Here is a 21950-nt window from a genome sequence, read left to right as displayed (position 1 = left end):
ATAACAGTGTCCAAAAAATTTTCGCCGGCATTGTGATACATTCACGCATTTACACACATTTCATAACTCTTAAAGTACGATTCTTGGTTTCCAACATCCTGTTTCACAAGTCAAGAGTCCCTACCCACTATTCATTACTCCTTACCTTATTACACATATACGTATCCATCCACACTCGTCAATATTTCGTCATTATAAATATGAAGCATAATCAAATAACTCATATAGCCTGAGCCTATTAATCATAAACATACCTCAGCAGCATAATACACATCGTCGTCGTAAAAATAACATCATAACACCTCACTCAAATCTCAAAATCGTCGTAGCTTCCTGCAATAATTTCAAACCCTAAAAAATATTCTCTGCTCATTTCAATAATGTCATCTACCTCAAACGTACTTTAAAAATCATGATCTCATACCAAATACATCATTCAAAGCTCTCGTAGTATCACAATGGTTCCGAAAAATATGAGCATTTCTCAAAGTACAGACAAAATACAATTTCGTAGGTGTGAAGTTATCCAACTGCGTAATTGCGTAAACATCTGTCACTGATGTAATAAAAAAGTTTATTTCTCTGTTAAATGATCAGATAGCTGTGTAATTTGTGTGTTAGGGAAATATGGTACCAATGTGTAAAGTTGTATAAGCAAATACCATATTAGCTAGGTTTCCTTGTAGTTGCCACACACATGGTACACAAAGTAAGCGTGTACCCCCCTGAGGATTAATGTAATTAGACCCTCAGGTGTTACAGATTACAGCAATGGAATGAAATGTGTCACGGAAAACCTTTGTATCATTGTACTTCAAATATCTTTAAAAATAAATGTTTTAAGTACAAAATTAATCACTCAAATACGTGTCCTGTAGTGCTAAATGTGCGTCTTGCTGTAAGATAATCTCTTTGGAAGTGTCGTAGTTATCGTCCTCCGAAAGTTAAGTTCTGCAGAAGCCAATGTACTTACCTCATGATACACCAAATTTCAAGTAAACCAAAATGTTGCATTAAAATCTCATTAGCAGTACTGGTAAATGTTCTAAGTATGTGAGCCTTATAGTCGTTACGTAATCGTGCAACTAACAAGCAAGAATGTACACACACAATAACACTGTGACGTCTGTTCACTATAACAATGCATTCGTCATTTCTGTTTAAAAATGTTCCCTACGTTCTACACTGGATATTTAACTTCAAACATTGTTGCATGTTAACAGATTCTAAGTCTGACAAGCATACTAGTAATGTAAAGTAAAAAGTTTTATGGCAATGACAAAGTTAAAAAGCAGATTATCTTTCAATAAACGGTTTTACATGTGAAATGTGGTGTAAACCTTTACTTTTCCTAGTACGCAGAGTTTCAACTTCAACGCAATTATCATGTGGTATACGTCGTTAAACAATACTGGAATTTTTCTTAAGGTTAGCGTCTATGTCATTTTTCTCTGAGCCAGCCGGCGCACGTGTGTGCCTGCGGCGCGAGTCATTGTCTGTCTCTTTGTTGGCGCGCCTTGTTATTGGGCTTAGGAGACATAACTTCTACAAATTCGCCTTGGCGAGAGGGCCCAGCTCTGTTAGAATCCCGCCAGTTCTGATGAAATTCACGTCTATCGTTATGATTATATCGTCTGTCGTCATGTCGGTACTTCCTGTAGTTTCTTTCTTGTCGGTCATGTGGTGGAGAATTTCTTCCTGAATCGTACCTGCGCGCTGAACTGTTGCGTCTGAAGTTATTCTGTCTCCCTTGATAATAATTGCTTTGGTTCCCATATTGTCTGTTTCTCTGATTGTCTCTGTGATAGTCATTACTACGGAAATGCGATCTTTCTCTGTAACTATTATTACTCTGCCAGTGGTTGTCATATGGGTGGTGTCTGTTTTGGTCACGATTTGCGTTGTAAGAATAGCCTTGTCGTGTCAAGTTATTACTTCTTTCATCGCGGAATTGCGACGGATGTGACCTGTAATTGTTGTGTTCCTGGTTTCGCGTTCCGCGATTGTCAGTGTCAATTTCTAATTCTTGTAAGAGTCCCTGAAATGCTTCAATGTCGTCTTTGCAACGTCCTGCCAAAATAATATGTCGTAAATGTTCAGGCAGTTTGATTAAGCAAATGCGGATGAGTTCTGAGGGGCTGTATGGGTTTGACAGGTACTGATTCTTGTGCAACATGTCTTCAAAATATTTCACAAGACTGGAGAATTCAGATTGTTCGAAATGTTTCATCATTATGATACCATGTTTTACTCGGTCTTGTGTGGCTTGAGACCAATATGCTGAGAGGAAGGCATGGTAAAATTCTCCTTCACTGCGGCAATCGTGAATGACCGATCGCATTCTTACAGCTGGTTCATTCTCTAAGTAGCCACACATAAATTCTAATCTGTGTTCTAACGACCAGTTGGGAGGAAAACAATGCGAGAATTGATGGAGCCATGCTTGTGGATGAATGTCGTTGCCAGAATTCTTAAATGTTTTGAATTTACGTGTAGTAATGAACAGCTTATAGTCAAAATCATCATGTCGGCGAGTCGCATATCGGTCATTGTTAGGTCGTGTCGGCCGTTCCATCTCAAAATTCGGTGCACATTGCCAATTTCTTTCATAACTTCCGAAATGCCCTGTGTTATTATTTTGTGGCTGTTCCGTATTTCTGTGTCCCTCTTCCCGTATTGGGGCGCGAGTATCCTCTGAAATACGTAATTCTTGTATTACCTGTGTCAGCTGATCTTGTACTTCCCGGATTTCTCTTTTGTACTGTGTATTGATTTGATTTTGATTCTGTTTGAATTTTCTAATTTGTTCATACTCTTCTGTGTCAGTGAAGGCTACAGGTCTTGTGTCATTCAGATCATCATCTACCTTTGTAGATAAGTTAGTGACCTGATCCGAAAGTTCGGCTACTTTCTCCGATAGTGAACACATTTCCTCAGTGTGTTTTTCTGAACCAAGTTTCAGAGTGTCCATTTGTGTTGAAATCGAATCTACTGTGTCCTTTAAGTTTTCCTGAGTTTTTGCAAGTTGCGTAACCGAATCGGTAGATGCAACTGAGCCAATTTTAGCTTGCAAGGTGTCGTGATTTTCATGAACAATGGTTTGCAGTTCTTTTATGGCTGCTTCGTGATTCTGTAATACATTTTCATGCCGCGAAAAAATGGGTTGAAAATGCTCACAAATTTGTGTTTTTACGTCATTACAGACTTTTTGACATTTCGATTCAATGTTATGTAACTCACTAGTTAAATCTTCACGTGTTTGTTCAAGTGTGGTGTCTAACTTTTGAAGATTTTGTCCCATTGCGTCTAACTGTTGCTGTGTTTGTCTCTGATTTTGTTCCATTGTGTCTAACTTTTCAAGCTTTTGTCCCATTTGTCTCTGATTTTGTTCCATTTGTTGCATTAATTGCAATAATAATGTATTAGTGTCTGGAATCTGTTTCTCTACGCTTTTCGGCAGTGCATTTGCACCGGCAACATTCACATTTTGACAAGCAGAAAATGTGTCTTGACTTATTTGAGAAAACGGTGATGACCCAAAACCTGAATCTACAGTATTTGCGAAATTGTGTCCTGTCATTTCGGATTCCTGAGGCGAGCTGTTGCCGACCGATCGATCGATAATGCTTCCCTGTTCACTACCTGTTTCAATGTCTACACCATTGTTTGCAGCCCGCTCCATTTCCCTATGCACAATTACCAAATTACTACTTTGAACATCAGTTAATTCATTACTCGGTGGCGCTAACACACTGCTTTCATTTTCACTGTCATTTCTCAGTTTACTTTGGAGCCTAGTATTACGTTTTTCACACGCCATTATTGTCACAGTATTTCACACGACAACACAGAAAAACACAATTTGAAGATAAAAAATAAGAGAACACATTAACATAGCACTGAAAATAATATCTAGTTAATTGCAGCTGCGAAATACTCTTATTTTTTAAGAGAACACATTAACATAGCACTGAAAATAATATCTAGTTAATTGCAGCTGCGAAATACTTGGTGCAAATCTACATGCATGCCACAACTGTTTTACTGTACAACAATGAAAGACTGCAACTACAAAGGAGATTTTCTCTACAATTACGCGCTAGCAATAAACAATAGCTACACTAATTACACAAACTACAAGAAAAAATCAGAAGATTCCAGTGAGGTATCCTCGGCTAAGGGTCGACATATGAAACGTCCCCTTTAGAAATATTTATACAAGTGACTGTGCTTAAACTGACACACAATATTTTGTTAGCGCAACGCAATCTGACTCTCAAAATTCCCTACAAAAGAATGGCCCTGACTAACATTAAACTATACCTTTCACAAATCACTTACCTCACAAAGATCTTCGCTGCTCAAGCTACTGCAATACAGCGAGCGCCACTACTGCCAGCTAAATAAAAGATTCAAACTATGGAAGGCACTAACTACTGATAGGGATAGTTAGCAAATGAAAGATATTAATAGAGAACAAACAATGTATTTACCTTGATATCATCATATATAAATATAGCAGTTCATGACAAATTTCAAAACTCCGCCATCTCTCTCCCCACATCCACCACTGCTGGCGGCTCACCTCCAACTGCGCAACGCTACGCGCTGTTCACATCCAGCTGCCGCTGCCCAACACTACAATGGCGAGTATTACAACAATGCAAAGCAGCCACAGACTGCACACAGCACAGCCAGTGATTTTCATACAGAGGTGGCGTTACCAATAAAAAAACCTAAACAGCCTACTTACATCCTGTAGGGTCCTGTTCTCCAAATCTGGTGTACGCACAGGTAGACACCTTCCTCCACGTTCGTCTGCCTGAAGGGACCCATGATCGCACAAGCGCCAAAAAGGGTCTTGAAATGTGTGATGTCATTCATCTCTGTGAGGGTACTTGTTTTGGTACAGCCGTGCCACCTCCAGACAGTTTCCAACTCTTTGGGGCCGTACACAAACATCATGTCGGATTGTTCGCAACATGAATACCGGATCATTCTGCAGCTTACAGAACGCCGCGTATATCACACAGCCTGCAACACACAATAAACACACGGCACATGATTAGAGGAACTTTCATTCGTCAACGCATTTTCGGACATGTGTCCATAGGACCTTTTTTCCTCCATTTCTAATCCGTCCCTTGAATTTTTTGGTCTTATTAATGCTCACCCTGTATAATGCTGTGGGAAAGCAAACATAAGAATGTGTTTTATTGGCAGAACGCTCAGAAAATGCAGCAGGTTTACTGAAGAGACAACCTACGCTACGCTTGTCCAGCCTCTGCAAGAGTACTGCTGTGCGGTGTGGGATCCTTACCAGATAGGGTTGACGGAGGTCATCGAAAAAGTCCAAAGGAGACTAGATCGGTTTGAGTTATAGCGAAATAGGGGTGAGAGTGTCACGGAAATGATGCCCGAGTTGAGGTAGAATTCATTTAAAATAAAGGCGTTTTTCGTCGCAGCGAGATATTTTCACGAAATTTCAGCCTCCAATTATGTCCTCCGAATGCGAAAAATATTTTGACTCAAACCTACATAGGGAAAAGTGATCACTGTAATAAAATAGGAAAAATTCAGAGCTCTTACAGAAAGATTTATGTCTTCATTTTTCCCGCCTGCTCTTAGAGAGTGGGACGGTAAAGAAGTAGTGTGAAAGCGGTTCGATGCAAACTCTCCCAGGCACTTAATTGTGATTTACAAATGGTTCAAATGGCTCTGAGCACTATGGGACTCAACTGCTGTGGCCATAAGTCCCCTAGAACTTAGAACTACTTAAACCTAACTAACCTAAGGACAGCACACAACACCCAGCCATCACGAGGCAGAGAAAATCCCTGACCCTGCCGGGAATCGAACCCGGGAACCCGGGCGTGGGAAGCGAGAACGCTACCGCACGACCACGAGATGCGGGCAATTGTGATTTACAGTTTAGTCATGTAGATGCAGATGTTCACTAAACGAACACATGTCGAAAAGCGCCACTCATCTTTCTCTCGTCTACATCTACATCTACATCTGCATCTACATCTGCAAATCACACTTACGTGCCTGGCAGAGGGTTCATCGACCCATCTTCACAATAATTCTCTATTATTCAAATCTCCAACAGCGCGCGGAAAAAACGAACACCTAAGTCTTTCCGTGTGAGCTCTCATTTCCGTTATCTTCTTACGATTATCGTTCCTCCCTATGAAGATCGGTGTCGGCAAAATATTTTCGCATTCGGAGGAGGAAGCTGGTGACACAACTTAAGTGAGGAGATTCTGCTGCAAAAGAAAACGACTTTGTTTTTTTTTTGTGTGTTAGCAGAAGAGCCAACACCGTGTTACGAGTGGAGGCCGAAATGCACGCGTTTTAGCTCACGCAGGCTGGCATGAGGAGGGAAGAACTATACTGACGTGAGCTCTGGAACACGACAACGAATGAGAATTCAGAAAGCGGACGTAATTAGTTTGATACTTACCTTTAATCCATTAATGATGAACGTCGCTCTTGACGGTACATGATTCACAATATTATCTGTTCAGAATACATTCTTGAAGGTAGTAATTATAGTAACTGAATATGGCCCCTTGCTAGGTCGTAGCAAATGACGTAGCTGAAGGCTATGCTAAACTGTCGTCTCTGCAAATGAGAGCGTATGTAGACAGTGAACCAACGCTAGCAAAGTCGGCTGTACAACTGGCGCGAGTGCTAGTGAGTCTCTCTAGACCTGCCGTGTGGCTGCGCTCGGTGTGCAATCACTGATAGTGGCGACACACGGATCCGACGTATGATAAAGGACCCCGGCCGATTTAAAGGCTACCACCTAGCAAGTGTGGTGTCTGGCGGTGACACCACAGTTTTAATGATGTCCACCCCTAATCCTGTATCATGTCCGTGACACTCTCCTCCCTATAGCGGGGTAATACAAAATGTGCTGCTTTTCTTTCAACTTTCTCGATGTACTCTGTCACTCCTATCTGGTAAGGATCCCACACCGCGCAGCAGTATTCTAAAAGAGGACGGACAAGCGTAGGGTGTACAGCCTCTTTAGTAGATCTGTTATATTTTCTACGTGTTCTGCCAATAAAACGCAGTCTTTGGTTTGCGATCCCCGCAGCATTTTCTATGTTCTATTTCCGATTAAAGTCCTTCGTAATTGCAATTCCTAAGCATTTAATTGAGTTTACGGCCTTTAGATTGACTGATTTATCGTGTAACCGAAGTTAAACAGATTCCTTTTAGCATTCATGTGGATGATCCCAACAGTTTTCATTATTTAGGGGCCAATTGCCAATTTTCTCACCATACAGACATCTTTTCTAAATCGTTTTGTAATTTGTTTTGATCTTTTGATGGCTGTTCTAGACGATATACGACATCCTCATCGGCAAACAACCTAATGCGGTTGCTCAGGCTATCTGCTAAATCGTTTATACACATGAGGAACAGTAGACGGCCTATAACACTACCTTGTGGGAAGCCAGAAATCACTTCTGTTTTACACGATGACTTTTCATCAGTTACTACGAACTGTGACCTCTCTGACAGGAAATCACGAAACGATTCACATAGCTGAGATGGTATCCCATAAGCACGCAATTTCACTGCAAGCCGCTTGTGTGCTACCGTGTCAAGAGCCTCCTGGGAGTCTACAAATAAGGAATCAATTTGAACTCTCTTGTCAATAGCAATCAACACTTCGTGTGAATAAAGAGGTAATTGTATTTCACAAGAACAATGTTTTCTAAATCCGTGTTGACTGTGTGTCAATAGAGGTAATTTATAATGTTCGAACACAATATATGTTCCAAAATCCTGCTGCATATCGACTTTAATTATATGGGCCTGTAATTTAGTAAATTACTCCAACAGCTTTACTTGAAAGTTGGTGTGACCTGTGCAACTTTCCAGTCTCTGGGTACGGATCTTTCGTCTAGCGAGCGGTTGTATATGATTGTTAAGCATGGAGCTGTTGTATCAGCATACTCTGAAATGACTGGTATTCAGTCTGGAGCGGAAGACTTATGTTACGAGGCTAACTAGTAACTAGGGATGACATAGGAATGTCTTACAGGCTGCAAACTTTGGGTAATGGAAGGCTCTGAAGTCGTGAAGTTAAGGCCAGCGAAGAGTGCTGACAGGCTCAGAAAACGGAAGCACATTAGGTCACCCCTACAGGCGAAATTACGTCATCAGCTGCTTTAAAACCTTCGTGTTGCTTCAGATCACTCTCAGAGTTAGGTCTCTACATCTGCATCACTGTTACCGATGGAAAGCCAGCTCTGTTAGCTGCAGGATGACCTGGTGAATACAGCGAGGCGTCTACAACCGCCGCCGCCGCCACCTTGGAGTCCAGCGATACAAGTCCGCAGTCGTCTGGCTGTGGAGGCAACTTTGTAAGCTGCGTTCCTGCCAGTCACAACGGTGACTGGTTGAAGATGAGGCCAGTGCCGATTTTCTGTGAGTGAAGAGTCCATCTGCCCATCTGTGAGTTGTTCAACTAGGGAGCAGGGCCCCTCTGCAGCCACTACTGGGCAATACAAGTACCACACTACTGTCTGCACGCTGGGACCAAGTCTCGGGCTGTGCTTCGTGTCGCTGTTGGGTCTTCCACCCACACGCCGTCTCGACAACCGACATCAGGGGCATGAAGATTTCTGGGGCCGAGTTCGAGCCCAGTTTCAGTCGACGAGAGCGTCGAGGCTCTTACAGACCCGCACAGCCACGCCGGGCAGTAGCGACACACCGGCCGCCAGACCCACCTAAGGCGGAGCGGTAGCACTGGCTTCAGACAACGCCAGAGCGTACGCCTACAAATTCCTCGCCAGGCGCTGATTTGCTACCCTGCGACTTCGTGCAACGCTGCCAATGATAGGCAGCACCGGGAAGAAGATCGACTGATAATAACACTGTTTGAAATGAATGTCTGTCAATTGAATGATGTCTCATCAGCGTCCCGGCGCTCCACAGGACTCCACCACCGCACATCCCTTCGCCTAGCCTACACAGAAAATACTCTTCTGACGCCCTGGCTCCTACAGCATGTTACTGTCGCGAGCTTCTGTGGAGGGTGGTTGAAGGAAGATGAAACCAAGAGTAGGCAACAAGCTGTTTGACATCCACGCCTCATCTAAGATTGTCAATGTCGGAGGCTTTTCTGCTCTGTAAAGCAGGATCGATGGCGATCTGTAGAAGGTGCGACGGTAGAGTAGAATGCTAATGCATGCACAACTTCTTTGGAAAACACCTTTCAGGCCACAGAGCCGAAAATAAGGATCCGCAGCAGACGACGCTTACGTTTTTCCTTGACGATCCAACGATATCTACAGTTACAGTTATAATGGGCACAGGATAATCGAAATTGGACCTTCAATGAATGAAAACATGTCCTTCTCTGACGAATTACCGTTCTCTATATGTCTGGATGTGCCACTGTCCATAGCGAACAGATGCTCGAAACATGCACCAATGGGGCAGTATCACGGTATGGGGGACATTGATCTGGGGCAGTATCACGGTATGGGGGACATTGATCTAGGCTCTTGTGGCACCTGTGGTACGAATCGTAGGCATCATGACAATTGTGCACTATGTGAACAATCTTGCGGATAACCTGCATCCTTCCATGTCTTTCTCGATAACTATCCGAGATACAAGGACAAAATCGTGCTGCAGTGGTTTGAGGAGTGTGACAATGATGAACCCATTTTCATATCTTAGCCACCAAATTCGCCTGATCTGAACCCCATGGAATATATCTGGGAGACTTCCGAGTGCCAGCTTCGCACTCGCAAACAACTGACCCATAATTTACGGAATTCCGGGAGGTGTGCATAGACATCTGGTACCACATACACTCCTGGAAATGGAAAAAAGAACACATTGACACCGGTGTGTCAGACCCACCATACTTGCTCTGGACACTGCGAGAGGGCTGTACAAGCAATGATCACACGCACGGCACAGCGGACACACCAGGAACCGCGGTGTTGGCCGTCGAATGGCGCTTGCTGCGCAGCATTTGTGCACCGCCGCCGTCAGTGTCAGCCAGTTTGCCGTGGCATACGGAGCTCCATCGCAGTCTTTAACACTGGTAGCATGCCGCGACAGCGTGGACGTGAACCGTATGTGCAGTTGACGGACTTTGAGCGAGGGCGTATAGTGGGCATGCGGGAGGCCGGGTGGACGTACCGCCGAATTGCTCAACACGTGGGGCGTGAGGTCTCCACAGTACATCGATGTTGTCGCCAGTAGTCGGCGGAAGGTGCACGTGCCCGTCGACCTGGGACCGGACCGCAGCGACGCACGGATGCACGGCAAGACCGTAGGATCCTACGCAGTGCCGTAGGGGACCGCACCAACACTTCCCAGCAAATTAGGGACACTGTTGCTCCTGGGGTATCGGCGAGGACCATTCGCAACCGTCTCCATGAAGCTGGGCTACGGTCCCGCACACCGTTAGGCCGCCTTCCGCTCACGCCCCAACATTGTGCAGCCCGCCTCCAGTGGTGTCGCGACAGGCGTGAATGGAGGGACGAATGGAGACGTGTCGTCTTCAGCGATTAGAGTCGCTTCTGCCTTGGTGCCAATGATGGTCGTATGCGTGTTTGGCGCCGTACAGGTGAGCGCCACAATCAGGACTGCATACGACCGAGGCACACAGGGCCAACACCCGGCATCATGGTGTGGGGAGCGATCTCCTACACTGGCCGTACACCACTAGTGATCGTCGAGGAGACACTGAATAGTGCACGGTACATCCAAACCGTCATCGAACCCACCGTTCTACCATTCCTAGACCGGCAAGGGAACTTGCTGTTCCAACAGGACAATGCACGTCCGCATGTATCCCGTGCCACCCAACGTGCTCTAGAAGGTGTAAGTCAACTACCCTGGCCAGCAAGATCTCTGGATCTGTCCCCCATTGAGCATGTTTGGGACTGGATGAAGCGTCGTCTCACGCGGTCTGCACGTCCAGCACGAACGCTGGTCCAACTGAGGCGCCAGGTGGAAATGGCATGGCAAGCCGTTCCACAGGACTACATCCAGCATCTCTACGATCGTCTCCATGGGAGAATAGCAGCCTGCATTGCTGCGAAAGGTGGATGTACACTGTACTAGTGCCGACATTGTGCATGCTCTGTTGCCTGTGTCTATGTGCCTGTGGTTCTGTCAGTGTGATCATGTGATGTATCTGACCCCAGGAATGTGTCAATAAAGTTTCCCCTTCCTGGGACAATGAATTCACGGTGTTCTTATTTCAATTTCCAGGAGTGTATATCTCTGGGGACCTACCAAGGACTTATCCAAGTGATGACACTCAGAATCTATGCTGCATTGCTTTGTGGAAATGGACCAATACGTTGTTAAGCAGCTGATAACAACGTGTGGTTTCAGCAGTGTATTGTTACAGTATAGAATAGTAGGGCGTAGGATTTATAAATATTTATCGAAACATTCGCAATGTCATAGGCAATATCAAATTAAGCCAGAAGCATACTGAAGCAGAAAACATACAAGTATGTCGCAAGTGGGTCAGGCCTTCAACACGTTATGACACCATCTACCATGTGGCACATCACAGCCCCGCATTAGCTCCATTTAGATACTCCAGTTTTCCAGCTCTCGCCAGCTGATCGTTTGGATCAATGGCAGACGCAGTAATAGCGCTCGATTCTATGATTACAATAGTAAATCTCTGTCCTAGATGCTCCATAATAGCCTAAGAACTAGCTGAAGATGTCCCCTAGATGATGGTATTCACCGATGAGCTTCATGCTACTCGCCACCTACTATCTACTGATGGAGAAAATGTCTTACGACAACACCACATCGCAGAGTGCTGCCAGCACCGAACTTTACCGTGGAAGGCAGCAGTAGCGCGTTTTGGGGTTCACGTTCCTGTTCAACACCTAGATGCCTCCAGGTGCTGAAATCTACCAGCCCAGCTGGGAGCACATCAACCGACCACACTACTACCGACACCAGGTACATCACTGATGCGTCATCAAGGCTAGTTGTAGAATTCGGAGCGAGACCAAACTTATCCACTGCCAGCCGGCAAACCGCCGCGGCGCAGAGAAAATAACAGCATCACCTAGGTGTGCAGAAGCTGAGCTCACTAAACAGACGTCAGATAGAATCCAATACGCAGCTGAAAAAAGCATCAGCCGAGTCTGGTGCGGGAGAGCAACGAATTGTAAACGCAGCGAATAAACTATTGAACTATAATAATGATTTACTAGCGTCGAAGATTCGCAGCAGCTATCCTGACCGCACACGGAGGAGTTCCTACTTATCCCGCCTACAGTAATACCGCCTTTGAAGTTCAGCCATAGTAAATGAAAGTTAACAAGTCTAATTATTTTTGTTTAATATTTCAACCGAAATTCATAGAACTGGGGAAAAATATGTGCTGATAAATAAAAGACACGGCTTCAGAGAAATATGTCTTGAAGCTGAGCCAAGTGAATGACTACTCAAAACTATATCCATAGAAAAGAACTTGTGTGAAGTGAACACCATATGATATGGTTGTGGAATGTACTGAATGTAGAATAAAATCAAGTGCGAAAAACAAAATTAGACTAATGTTTGGACAGTTTTAAAAGAATTCAGCTGATTGTTTCTGCCAATTTGTTACACTGAATACTTCGTGGCTCACAGTTTCGTGCCAGTAACGAAACAGCATTCGGAGTTAATGGCGGAAGCTGGTGTCCATAAAAAAAAGGTACCATCTAGTGCAAATCATGCGGATAATGTTCTCGAGGATGCAGATGTTGTTCTTATTGATTACGTTTAGTAAACAGTAAAACAATAACTGGCGAACACTACGCAACTGTTCTCGGCTAAATGAAAAAATGCAAGAGAAGAAGCCTGCACTTCTGACGGCGAAAAATAATCTTTCATCAGTAAAGTAAGGCTGTCTGAATGTCTTGCGATTGGGAATACTTAAGGACTCAAGTAACTGTCAATTTTTCATTACTAAATTTCATTCGGTACGTCTATAGAAATCGTAACTACTTGTTAGCAGCACAACTCGGTTAAAAAATAAGAGAGGCGCATAGTGCATGGCTCTGCTGAGAGACAGTTGGGGAGGGGCGCAGCTAAAGGTATGAGAACGAATGCTGACCACGGTACAGTATCTCAGCGTCTACGGACACTCTCACAGACTGCAGTGCCAAATACACTGCTTGCCAAAAAACTGATCTGTCACGAACACCTGGTCGGATATCCACATAAATCTGCACACAGTGATTATGAAATTATTAGCGTTGTAATTCTCTGTGAGCGGCAGAACGACCACCAAAGTGCATTAGAGCTGGTCTTGTTAGGTGTTGTTACCGGGGCCGGCCCGGGTGACCGAGCGGTTCTAGGCGCTACAGTCTGGAACCGTGAGACCGCTACGGTCGCAGGTTCGAATCCTGCCTCGGGCATGGATGTGTGTGATGTCCTTAGGTCAGTTAGGTTTAAGTAGTTCTAAGTTCTAGGGGACTAATGACCTCAGCAGTTAAGTCCCATAGTGCTCAGAGCCATTTGTTACCGGGACTTGTAGGGCATATAAGGAGCGTGAACACACTCAGATGTTGAGCTATCACGGAGGTGCCGCGTTTTAGTTTGAGAGCATTATTAAAAAAACACCTTATAGAGTTTAAAATGTACCTGATAATCGATTTCCATTTGGGTGACTAGTCAAACCACAGTATGCAGATTTCTGAGGCATTCGGATGTGGCAGTGGCGCGATGTTGGACTGCATGGAAACGCAGCGGCAGATGTACGTAGCGTCACATGTACGACCATGTATGACCATCAGATGGGGTGATGGCGCCGGCCGAAGTGGCCGTGCGGTTAAAGGCGCTGCAGTCTGGAACCGCAAGACCTCTACGGTCGCAGGTTCGAATCCTGCCTCGGGCATGGATGTTTGTGATGTCCTTAGGTTAGTTAGGTTTAACTAGTTTTAAGTTCTAGGGGACTAATGACCTCAGCAGTTGAGTCCCATAGTGCTCAGAGCCATTTTTTTGGGGGGGGGGGGGGGGGGGGGTGATGGCCACATTGTGCAACAAGCACATTGTAATTCCTTCACACCATCGCCTACCACCCGAGAACAAGTGATGGACTCACTGCAACATTCTGTGTCAACCTACACCATTGACTGGAGATTAGCAGGAGACGGACTGGGACATTACCGTCCTATGTGTAGGGTGCTGTTAACTTCACAACAATACCGGCAGCGTTTTGAGTGGTGCCGTCAACGGGAAGCATGCATTGCTGATGAATGGCGTAGCATTGTGTACACCGACGAATAGCGGTACTGCGTTACCCCAAATGATCATCGTCGGCGTGTAGGGCGGCGACCTGAGTAGAGGTCGCTTTCTTCCAACGTTTTGGAGTTACTCCTGGCATCGTGTGGAGAGTCAGGTCAGCGATATCAGTGATTGAGGGAATTCTGACGGCACAAAGTACATCACTGATAATTTGCGTCCTCACGTGTTACCTCTAATATCACAGCATCCTGGTGCCATTTTTCAATAGAACAATGCTCGTTCCCACTTGGCTTGCATCTCTCTGCACTGCCTGATGTTGAGGTGTTCCCCTGACCATCAAGATCACAGCTCTGTCCCCGTCATAACATGTGTAGTACCAGGTCGGACTTCTTCCTCCCAGTGCCAGTATCCGAAATGTCAATATCATTTGTGGGCAACCATTTCTCAGGAGATGCTACATCAGCTTTGTGACCCCTCGCCAACCAAATCAGTGCATGCACCCACGCCAGAAGCGGTGCAATGTCATACCGATAAAGGGGCTCTTACTGCCAACTTCTTTGTAACCTTGATTCAGTTTTATAATCAACCTCTCAATCCGTGAAGTTTCGTTTCGTTTCCCCCAACCCTTCTGGTACTTCACCTTATCTTTTAGGCGATGTATATACGAGTTTCTATAATCAATTTACGCCAGTCATACGACAGTTTATCCGCACTCATAGTAAAATTGGCACATTTGTTCATCTTTCATGAATAGCAAGATTTCTGAGAACAACGGAGCTGGCATCGACTGTTACGTGGCGAGGCACTGTTTTCTAGTAGTGACTGCGTAAGGAAGTTTATTAACTGCATCCCCCTTAATATATTAATTAATTAATTAATCTCCCATGGATTATATGGTGTGGTGAGTGTAGCAAGTCTGTGTTAACTTGAAACGTTGTTGCAAAAGTAAGTAAAAGTTATTTATGTGTCTGTCTTACTCATCAAACATGACACCACGCGAATCGCAGCAATTTTCTCGCTCCAAGATACGCGTGTCTGCCAAACGCTTTGAGCCTGCCTGAAAGTTTATGTCAGCGGTTGTTGAGTGCTTTGCTCCACTTCGATTCGCAGTTCAGGAAAAGAAACGACTCGCAGAAGACACGTAGAACGAAGTGCATTGGCGTAAAAGCAGCTATTTGGGTAACAGCTGCATACTCGACATAAAAGCGCAATCTTTTATTTCCAGACAATGACTGTTTGTTCCTGTCCTTATACCTACAGTATTCTCTTGCGAGATTATGCACCCAACATTCACAAAATAAAGGCAGGGCAGTAGTTCGAAGGACATCAAAACTATAGGTCCACGCAGGGGCCGTTTAACTGCAGTTGTTTTCCCCCTCCCACCGCCCCCTCCCATGTACAAAGCGTTAAAATTATGCTGCCTATGAAATGCAGACGTGATATATAGTGAAACAGTACTGGGAATGTTGGCGTATAATTCACGTCATCACGGTCACATAACGTTGCGTAGCTGAAGCTTTCGAGAATAAACTGATTAGTTTTGAGTCGTCAGACCAGAGCTAAGAGGCCAGATCTCATATTATACGTGGTGTGATGCAATGTTTCCTGTCTGTAACCGATCGACAAAAAAGTCCAATATTATCCATTTGCTTTTAACTGTTTAATTCATATAATTCATCGGGTACCGTGGGAGCATATGGGCCATAGCTACTTATATACAGGACGAGTCAGTACAAATTCACAGAAAGCTGATCTGAAAATTTAAAAATTTAAGAATAGAATATAGAAATAAAAATAAACTCTTATGATTTGCTGTAGTACTTCTTTGTGTCATTTATCGTGTTTAGGGACTGATCATTGACACACATTAATAAAAGCAATATGTGCAAGAGACAATGTTTTAGCAGTCCCTCCGTCCACCTCCCAACCACTCTCACATCAAAATACAATTGTGGAAGTATGGTTCTGCCTTGAACAAAATCCAAACGTGTTTCTGTGAAGCTTCACCAACGTCAGTGGGTTCCATTTATTTGCTGTCAAATAACTTGTGCAGAAATTCCTTTACATGTTATTCGAAAGAAGATAAATCAACCTCATGACATTGGTGAAACTTCACCGAAACATTTTTGGGTATTAAACAAGAAAACCATGTGTTTGTTCATTGCAGATCTATACTTCTACAACTGCATATTTGAAAAGAAACACAGACTAAATGTGATCTTTAACCACGAGATAAATACGCCATATCGAATCAGTTCGCTGTTTCTCGACGTTTGGATGGGGCACCGTGCTTCGTATTTTCTACATGTGAGGTGAACTGTTGTTCAGCTCTTCCCTAACATCGTGATGTTCCAACTAATGCTAAGGCATAGCATAATCCAAACAGTCGGATATGATTGTTAAATCAAAGAAATACTCAACTACTTATCAATTAACGCACAAGCAAAAGAATAAGTCGCATTTTCTGCTCATGCTCCTGTCCTGAAGGCAAACTGAAAGCACGAGGGTCGTCCACAAAGTAAATCGCGTTTCCGTTTCTCTCCGCGACAGCGCTACGATCGCAGTTCCGAGAATGCACCGCAATTACTCTGACTCAAGGAGAAGACACGTACGCCATTTTCAGATCGCTGCTGCCGACGTGCGCTTTGTAGTGCTTCTTTATAATGTCAGCCATAATTGAAAATGCCGCCGCGTGTGAAATCAGATTTGTGATTACTTTACTAAATGCAAAGAAAGTTAAACCAAAGGAAATCCACCGGCAATTCTGCGAGGTTTACGGGCAAAATGCTATGAGTGATTCAATGGTTAGAAGATGGGTCAGATTTTTCAATGAAGGACGTGATCAAGTGCACGATGAAGAACGAAGTGGAAGCCCGTCTGTGGTTACTGATGAACTGGTTCACGCAATTGAAGAGCAGATTAAGCACAACAATAAGTTTACACTTAGTGCTCTTACTGTGGAAGTTCCGCAAATCTCACGATCACTGATTCATGAAATTGTTACTGAAAAACTGAAATTTCGAAAACTTTGCTCACGTTGGGTACCCAAAATTCAACAACGGATGGGCAGTGCACTTCAGTTTTTGAGACGCTACAATGAAGAAGGCGATGGTTTCCTTTCTCGGATAGTCACGTGGGATGAGACTTGGGTACCGTACGACACCCCTGAAACAAAACGGCAGTCGATGGAATGGAGGCACACTTCATCCCCAACGAATGTTAAGCCTAATCAAATCTTGACACCTCGAAAAGTCATGTGCACCGTTTTTTGGGACAGAAAAGGCATTTTGCTGATTGATTTCTTACCACGAGGCCAAACAATCGATGCACATGGTTACTGCGAGACCATTAAGAAATTGCGCCTCGCAGTACAGAACAAGCGCCAAGGATTATTGTAAAAAGGTGTTTTTTTTTCACGATAATGCCCGACCTCCGAAGGCGAATGTGACCAAACAACTGTTACGGGAATTTCACTGGGATGTGTTTGATCATCGTCCGTACAGCCCGGACCTCGCTCCTAGCGACTTTCATCTCTTCTTACACCTAAAACCTGTCCTTTGTGGTCAACACTTCAACAATGATGACGAGCTGAAAGAACATGTTACCACATGGTTGAATACACAGGCGGCAACCTTCTATGAAGAAGGCATACAAAAACTTGTGCCACGCTATGACAAGTGCCTACAAAATTTCGGAAGCTATGTAGAAAAGTAGTTTAACAGTTGTAGACTTTTGTACAATAAATGTTTTTTTTCTGTATCTGTACACGTTTGTTTTATGTAACCAAACGGAACTTACTTTGTGGACATACCCCGTATAACATAAAATTAATGTATTGGGATGTGTCAATAGATTCTCATACATTTCCTTCTCAAAAGCCTTCGAAAGCGAGTCAGCAAGAGTAGTGGCCTGAAATTATCTACAATATATCTTTTCCGTTTTTATAAAGCGCTATGTATCAGTCCTCTGACTCAACAAGTATTGCTGCTGCTTGCAGCCCTCACTTTGTTGTATTGTATTGTGTAATATTGCACATAGCTGTGTCGTGTTGCAGAGAAGCTGAAGCGCGCGCCTATGAAGACGCAGGCAACGCAGACGGACGTGTGTCTGGGGAGGAGACCTCTCGTGGCCAACTACCTGTCCCTCAGCCCGCGCACCATACACAGGGTAAGTCCATGTGGCAACGTGAAACACCTCACTCACTGAGAAAAATATACTTGTGTTATAAACTATCAGATGGAAACAATGTACTGTTCCAGGAGTTAAAAGTATTTCTGCTTATTTAAGTGAGGAATAAGACAGCTTATGATCATAGATAGAGCTGACATTTTACTGCTCCTGACCATCGACTGTCATTAACAAAGTTTGAGTGATTTCCGCGTTACCAAAGAAACATGCAAGCATACTTTCTATGTTCAGATTTTCTCATTCCTGTGTCAATACTGGGTGTAAACGTAATTATGTAAACTGGAGGTGAATGGGGAAAAAGGAAAGGGAAGACAAGGAACTGATATCAGCTACATCAGGGCTTTATGCGGAATCAGCGGTGACAAGTGAAAATATGTGCCGGATCTGGTGTCGAACCCGGGATCTCCTGCTTAGTAGGAAGTTGCGTTAACAATGGCGCCACTCTTTTTTTGTGTTCCCGGCCATGTTCTGCACGCTTGCTAATTTTGAGATTCCCGCCGGGGGTCGAATGTAAATGTGCATCCGCACAGAAGGTTGTGGAGTCATTTCCCCTTGAGGCGAATTAGTTATATGAATGCATGGTGTCTGTTCCTTAGAACAAGTCCGAAAGGACAGACACCACTCATTCATGTAAACGATAACTGTTTGCAACACACGCCACTGGTACAAGGTAGGTCGAGACGAACAGTTTGATATAGGGCACACAGGCCGCAGCTCGTGGTCGTGCGGTAACGTTCTCGCCTCCCACGCCCGGGTTCCCGGGTTCGATTCCCGGCGGGGTCAGGGATTTTCTCTGCCTCTTGATGCCTGGGTGTTGTGTGATGTCCTTAGGTTAGTTAGGTTTAAGTAGTTCTAAGTTCTAGGGGACTGATGACCATAGCTGTTAAGTCCCATAGTGCTAAGAGCCATTTGAACCATTTGATATAGGGCACTTTACCGTCTAGTAGAATCGTCAGAAGATCAAAATTTGTAGCAAAGTGATTTAGACACAACATCTGAATGATGCTAAAAGTGAAAACTGTCACTCAGTGACGGAAAGTGTGACGTCATCCGAAAAGTATAAAAAAGAAATCCCCTAAATTTCGATTACACTACAAATCACGCAAATTTAAAGACTGTCAGTTCGACTAAAACCCAGGAATTACAATTGCGAACAACTTAATTTGGAGCGGTCACATAGGTAATGTTGTGGGGAACTACCTATACTACGCCTATTCTGTATTATCGCGAAATTCGGGAGAGACTGTCACGCATATCATAAGCATTTTGCGATGGCAATCACTAAAACAAAGGCGTTTTTCGTTGCGGTGAGATCTTCTCACGAAATTTCAATCACCGACTTTCTACTCAAAGTGAAAATAGTTTACTGTCGCCAACCTACATAGTGAGAAATGATCATCATAACAAAATAAGAGAAATCAGAACTCGTAGAAAACCATTTAAGTGTTCATTTTTCCCACACGCTTAGACAGTGGAAAGGTAGAGAAATAGTCTGAAGATGGTTCGAAGGACCCTGCACCAGGCACTTAAGTGCAAATTGCATCATAATCAAGTAGATGTAGATGTGGTATGTTCAGCTGGGAAACCATCACAAACTGAACTACAAAAGCCAGCTATGCTACGGTGCAAGAGCGCCATCTGCTTAGTCTATCTGGCAGTTCGTTTGTTCTTTCTCTCTAACATCGTCCTGGAGTATTAAAGACACTTAATTCTTGTATAATGAGATTTTCACTCTGCAGCGGAGTGTGCGCTGATATGAAACTTCCTGGCAGATTAAAACTGTGTGCCGGACCGAGACTCGAACTAAAGTTTCACTTTATTCTTGTGTTTATAAAATGTAAAATTGACTTTTGTCTAAATCTTACCTCAAAATTTTGTGAATTTTAACAGTGTAAAATTAACAATTAAATTGTTTTGTTTCTCTGGTCTAATTACTACGAGACTATTATGCTTGTAATGCTAGAGCTTACATCGAACTGTAAACGTAATTAGTGCTTGCATAACATTAAAAAGGTCCATTTTCCTTTCTCCGTAACGGCAAAGTTTAAATTACTTATGTTAACAAAATAAAAGATTTCAAAAATCTGACCGACTAAGTCGGTGACGAAAGAGGTCGAGAGGATATTTAAAACCTCAAGCGGTGTGCACCCGCTGTCGCTTGGGTGGCATTTATAGGCCAATTTGTTGTTTGTCTAGTTGACAGACCTCAAACGTCCTTCATAAAATTGTTCGTCTCTATTTCCCTCTACCACTGTGGCACTTCGTAAACAAGTTTTGCTTACACCCTACAGTGACAAGACAGGCCGCCAGATTGCAGAACAGTAAAATTATCTACGTGTGTACAGGAATTTCAAAATTCTGAGCACTATGGGACTTAACTTCTAAGGTCATCAGTCCCCTAGAACTACTTAAACCTAACTAACCTAAGGACATCACATACATCCATGGCCGAGGCAGGATTCGAACCTGCGACCGTAGCGGTCGCGCGGTTCCAGACTGTAGCACCTAGAATCGCTTGGCCACTCCGACCGGCCGGGAATTTCACTCTGTTGACCAGGCACTCAATATAGGACTGATTTTTTCAATGAAACCAAAAAGGACTACATATAGATTAACGCACAAGTACGCTAAAGTACTTAACGACATGACCAATAACTCTGTTGGAATTTCAGTGGACGTAAGGCGAGCTAAACGCAGGTATACGAGGTGTGGCTATAAGGTAACGGGACTGCTGCTATAAATCATTTTATTTCAGACAGTTACATACACACATAAAAAAAGTTTAGCATCACCTCGGTTCCGAGAGTTTCGGAACCTGTACAGAAAATTGGAATAGAGACCAACATAAACATCATTTCCATCCTTTTTATTGCTCATGAAAACCACACATTTCATGCTGTATCACCATACAGCTAGACCTTCAGAGGTGGTGGTCCAGATTGCTATACACACCGCTCCATCTAATACCAAGTAGCACGTCCTCTTGCATTGGTGCATGCCTGTATTCGTCGTGGCATGCTATCCACAAGTTCATCAAGGCACTGGTGGTCCAGATTGTCCCACTCCTCAAAGGCGATTCGGCGTAGATCCCTCAGAGTGGTTGGTGGGTCACGTCGTCCATAAACAGCACTTTTCAATCTATCCCAGGCATGTTGGGTAGGGTTCATGTCTGGAGAACAAGCTGGCCACTCTAGGGGCGTGAATTGTACATGAAGACGAATACCACTCCAATATGCTGCCGATATGGTTGCAATATTGGTCGGAGGATGGTATTCACGTATCGTACAACCGTTGCGGCACCTTCCAAGACCACCAGCGGCGTACGTCGGCCCCACGTAATGCCACCCCAAAACAGCAGGGACCCTCCACGTTGCTGCACTCGCTGGTCAGTGTGTCTAAGGCGTTCAGCCTAACCGGGTTGCATCCAAACACGTCTCCGACGATTGTCTGGTTGAAGGCATATGCAAACACTCATCGGTGAAGAGGACCTGAGCGGCCCATTTGGCGTG

General features: G+C 44.1%; 1 protein-coding gene across 1 annotated transcript in view; it reads left to right on the top strand.

Moving 5' to 3' along the window:
* LOC124593985 overlaps window positions 1-21950 on the top strand; it is a 446237-nt gene that overhangs the window by 35686 nt on the left and 388601 nt on the right. The window contains exon 6 of the mRNA XM_047132336.1: window positions 18308-18420. Within this exon, the coding sequence (XP_046988292.1) occupies window positions 18308-18420 (113 nt within the window). The remainder of the gene's footprint in view (window positions 1-18307; window positions 18421-21950) is intronic.

Source organism: Schistocerca americana, chromosome 2, assembly GCF_021461395.2.
Source record: "Schistocerca americana isolate TAMUIC-IGC-003095 chromosome 2, iqSchAmer2.1, whole genome shotgun sequence".
Taxonomy (NCBI): Eukaryota; Metazoa; Arthropoda; class Insecta; order Orthoptera; family Acrididae; genus Schistocerca; species Schistocerca americana.
Note: the sequence above shows the minus strand (reverse complement) of the source record. Positions and strands in the feature narration are given on the sequence as shown.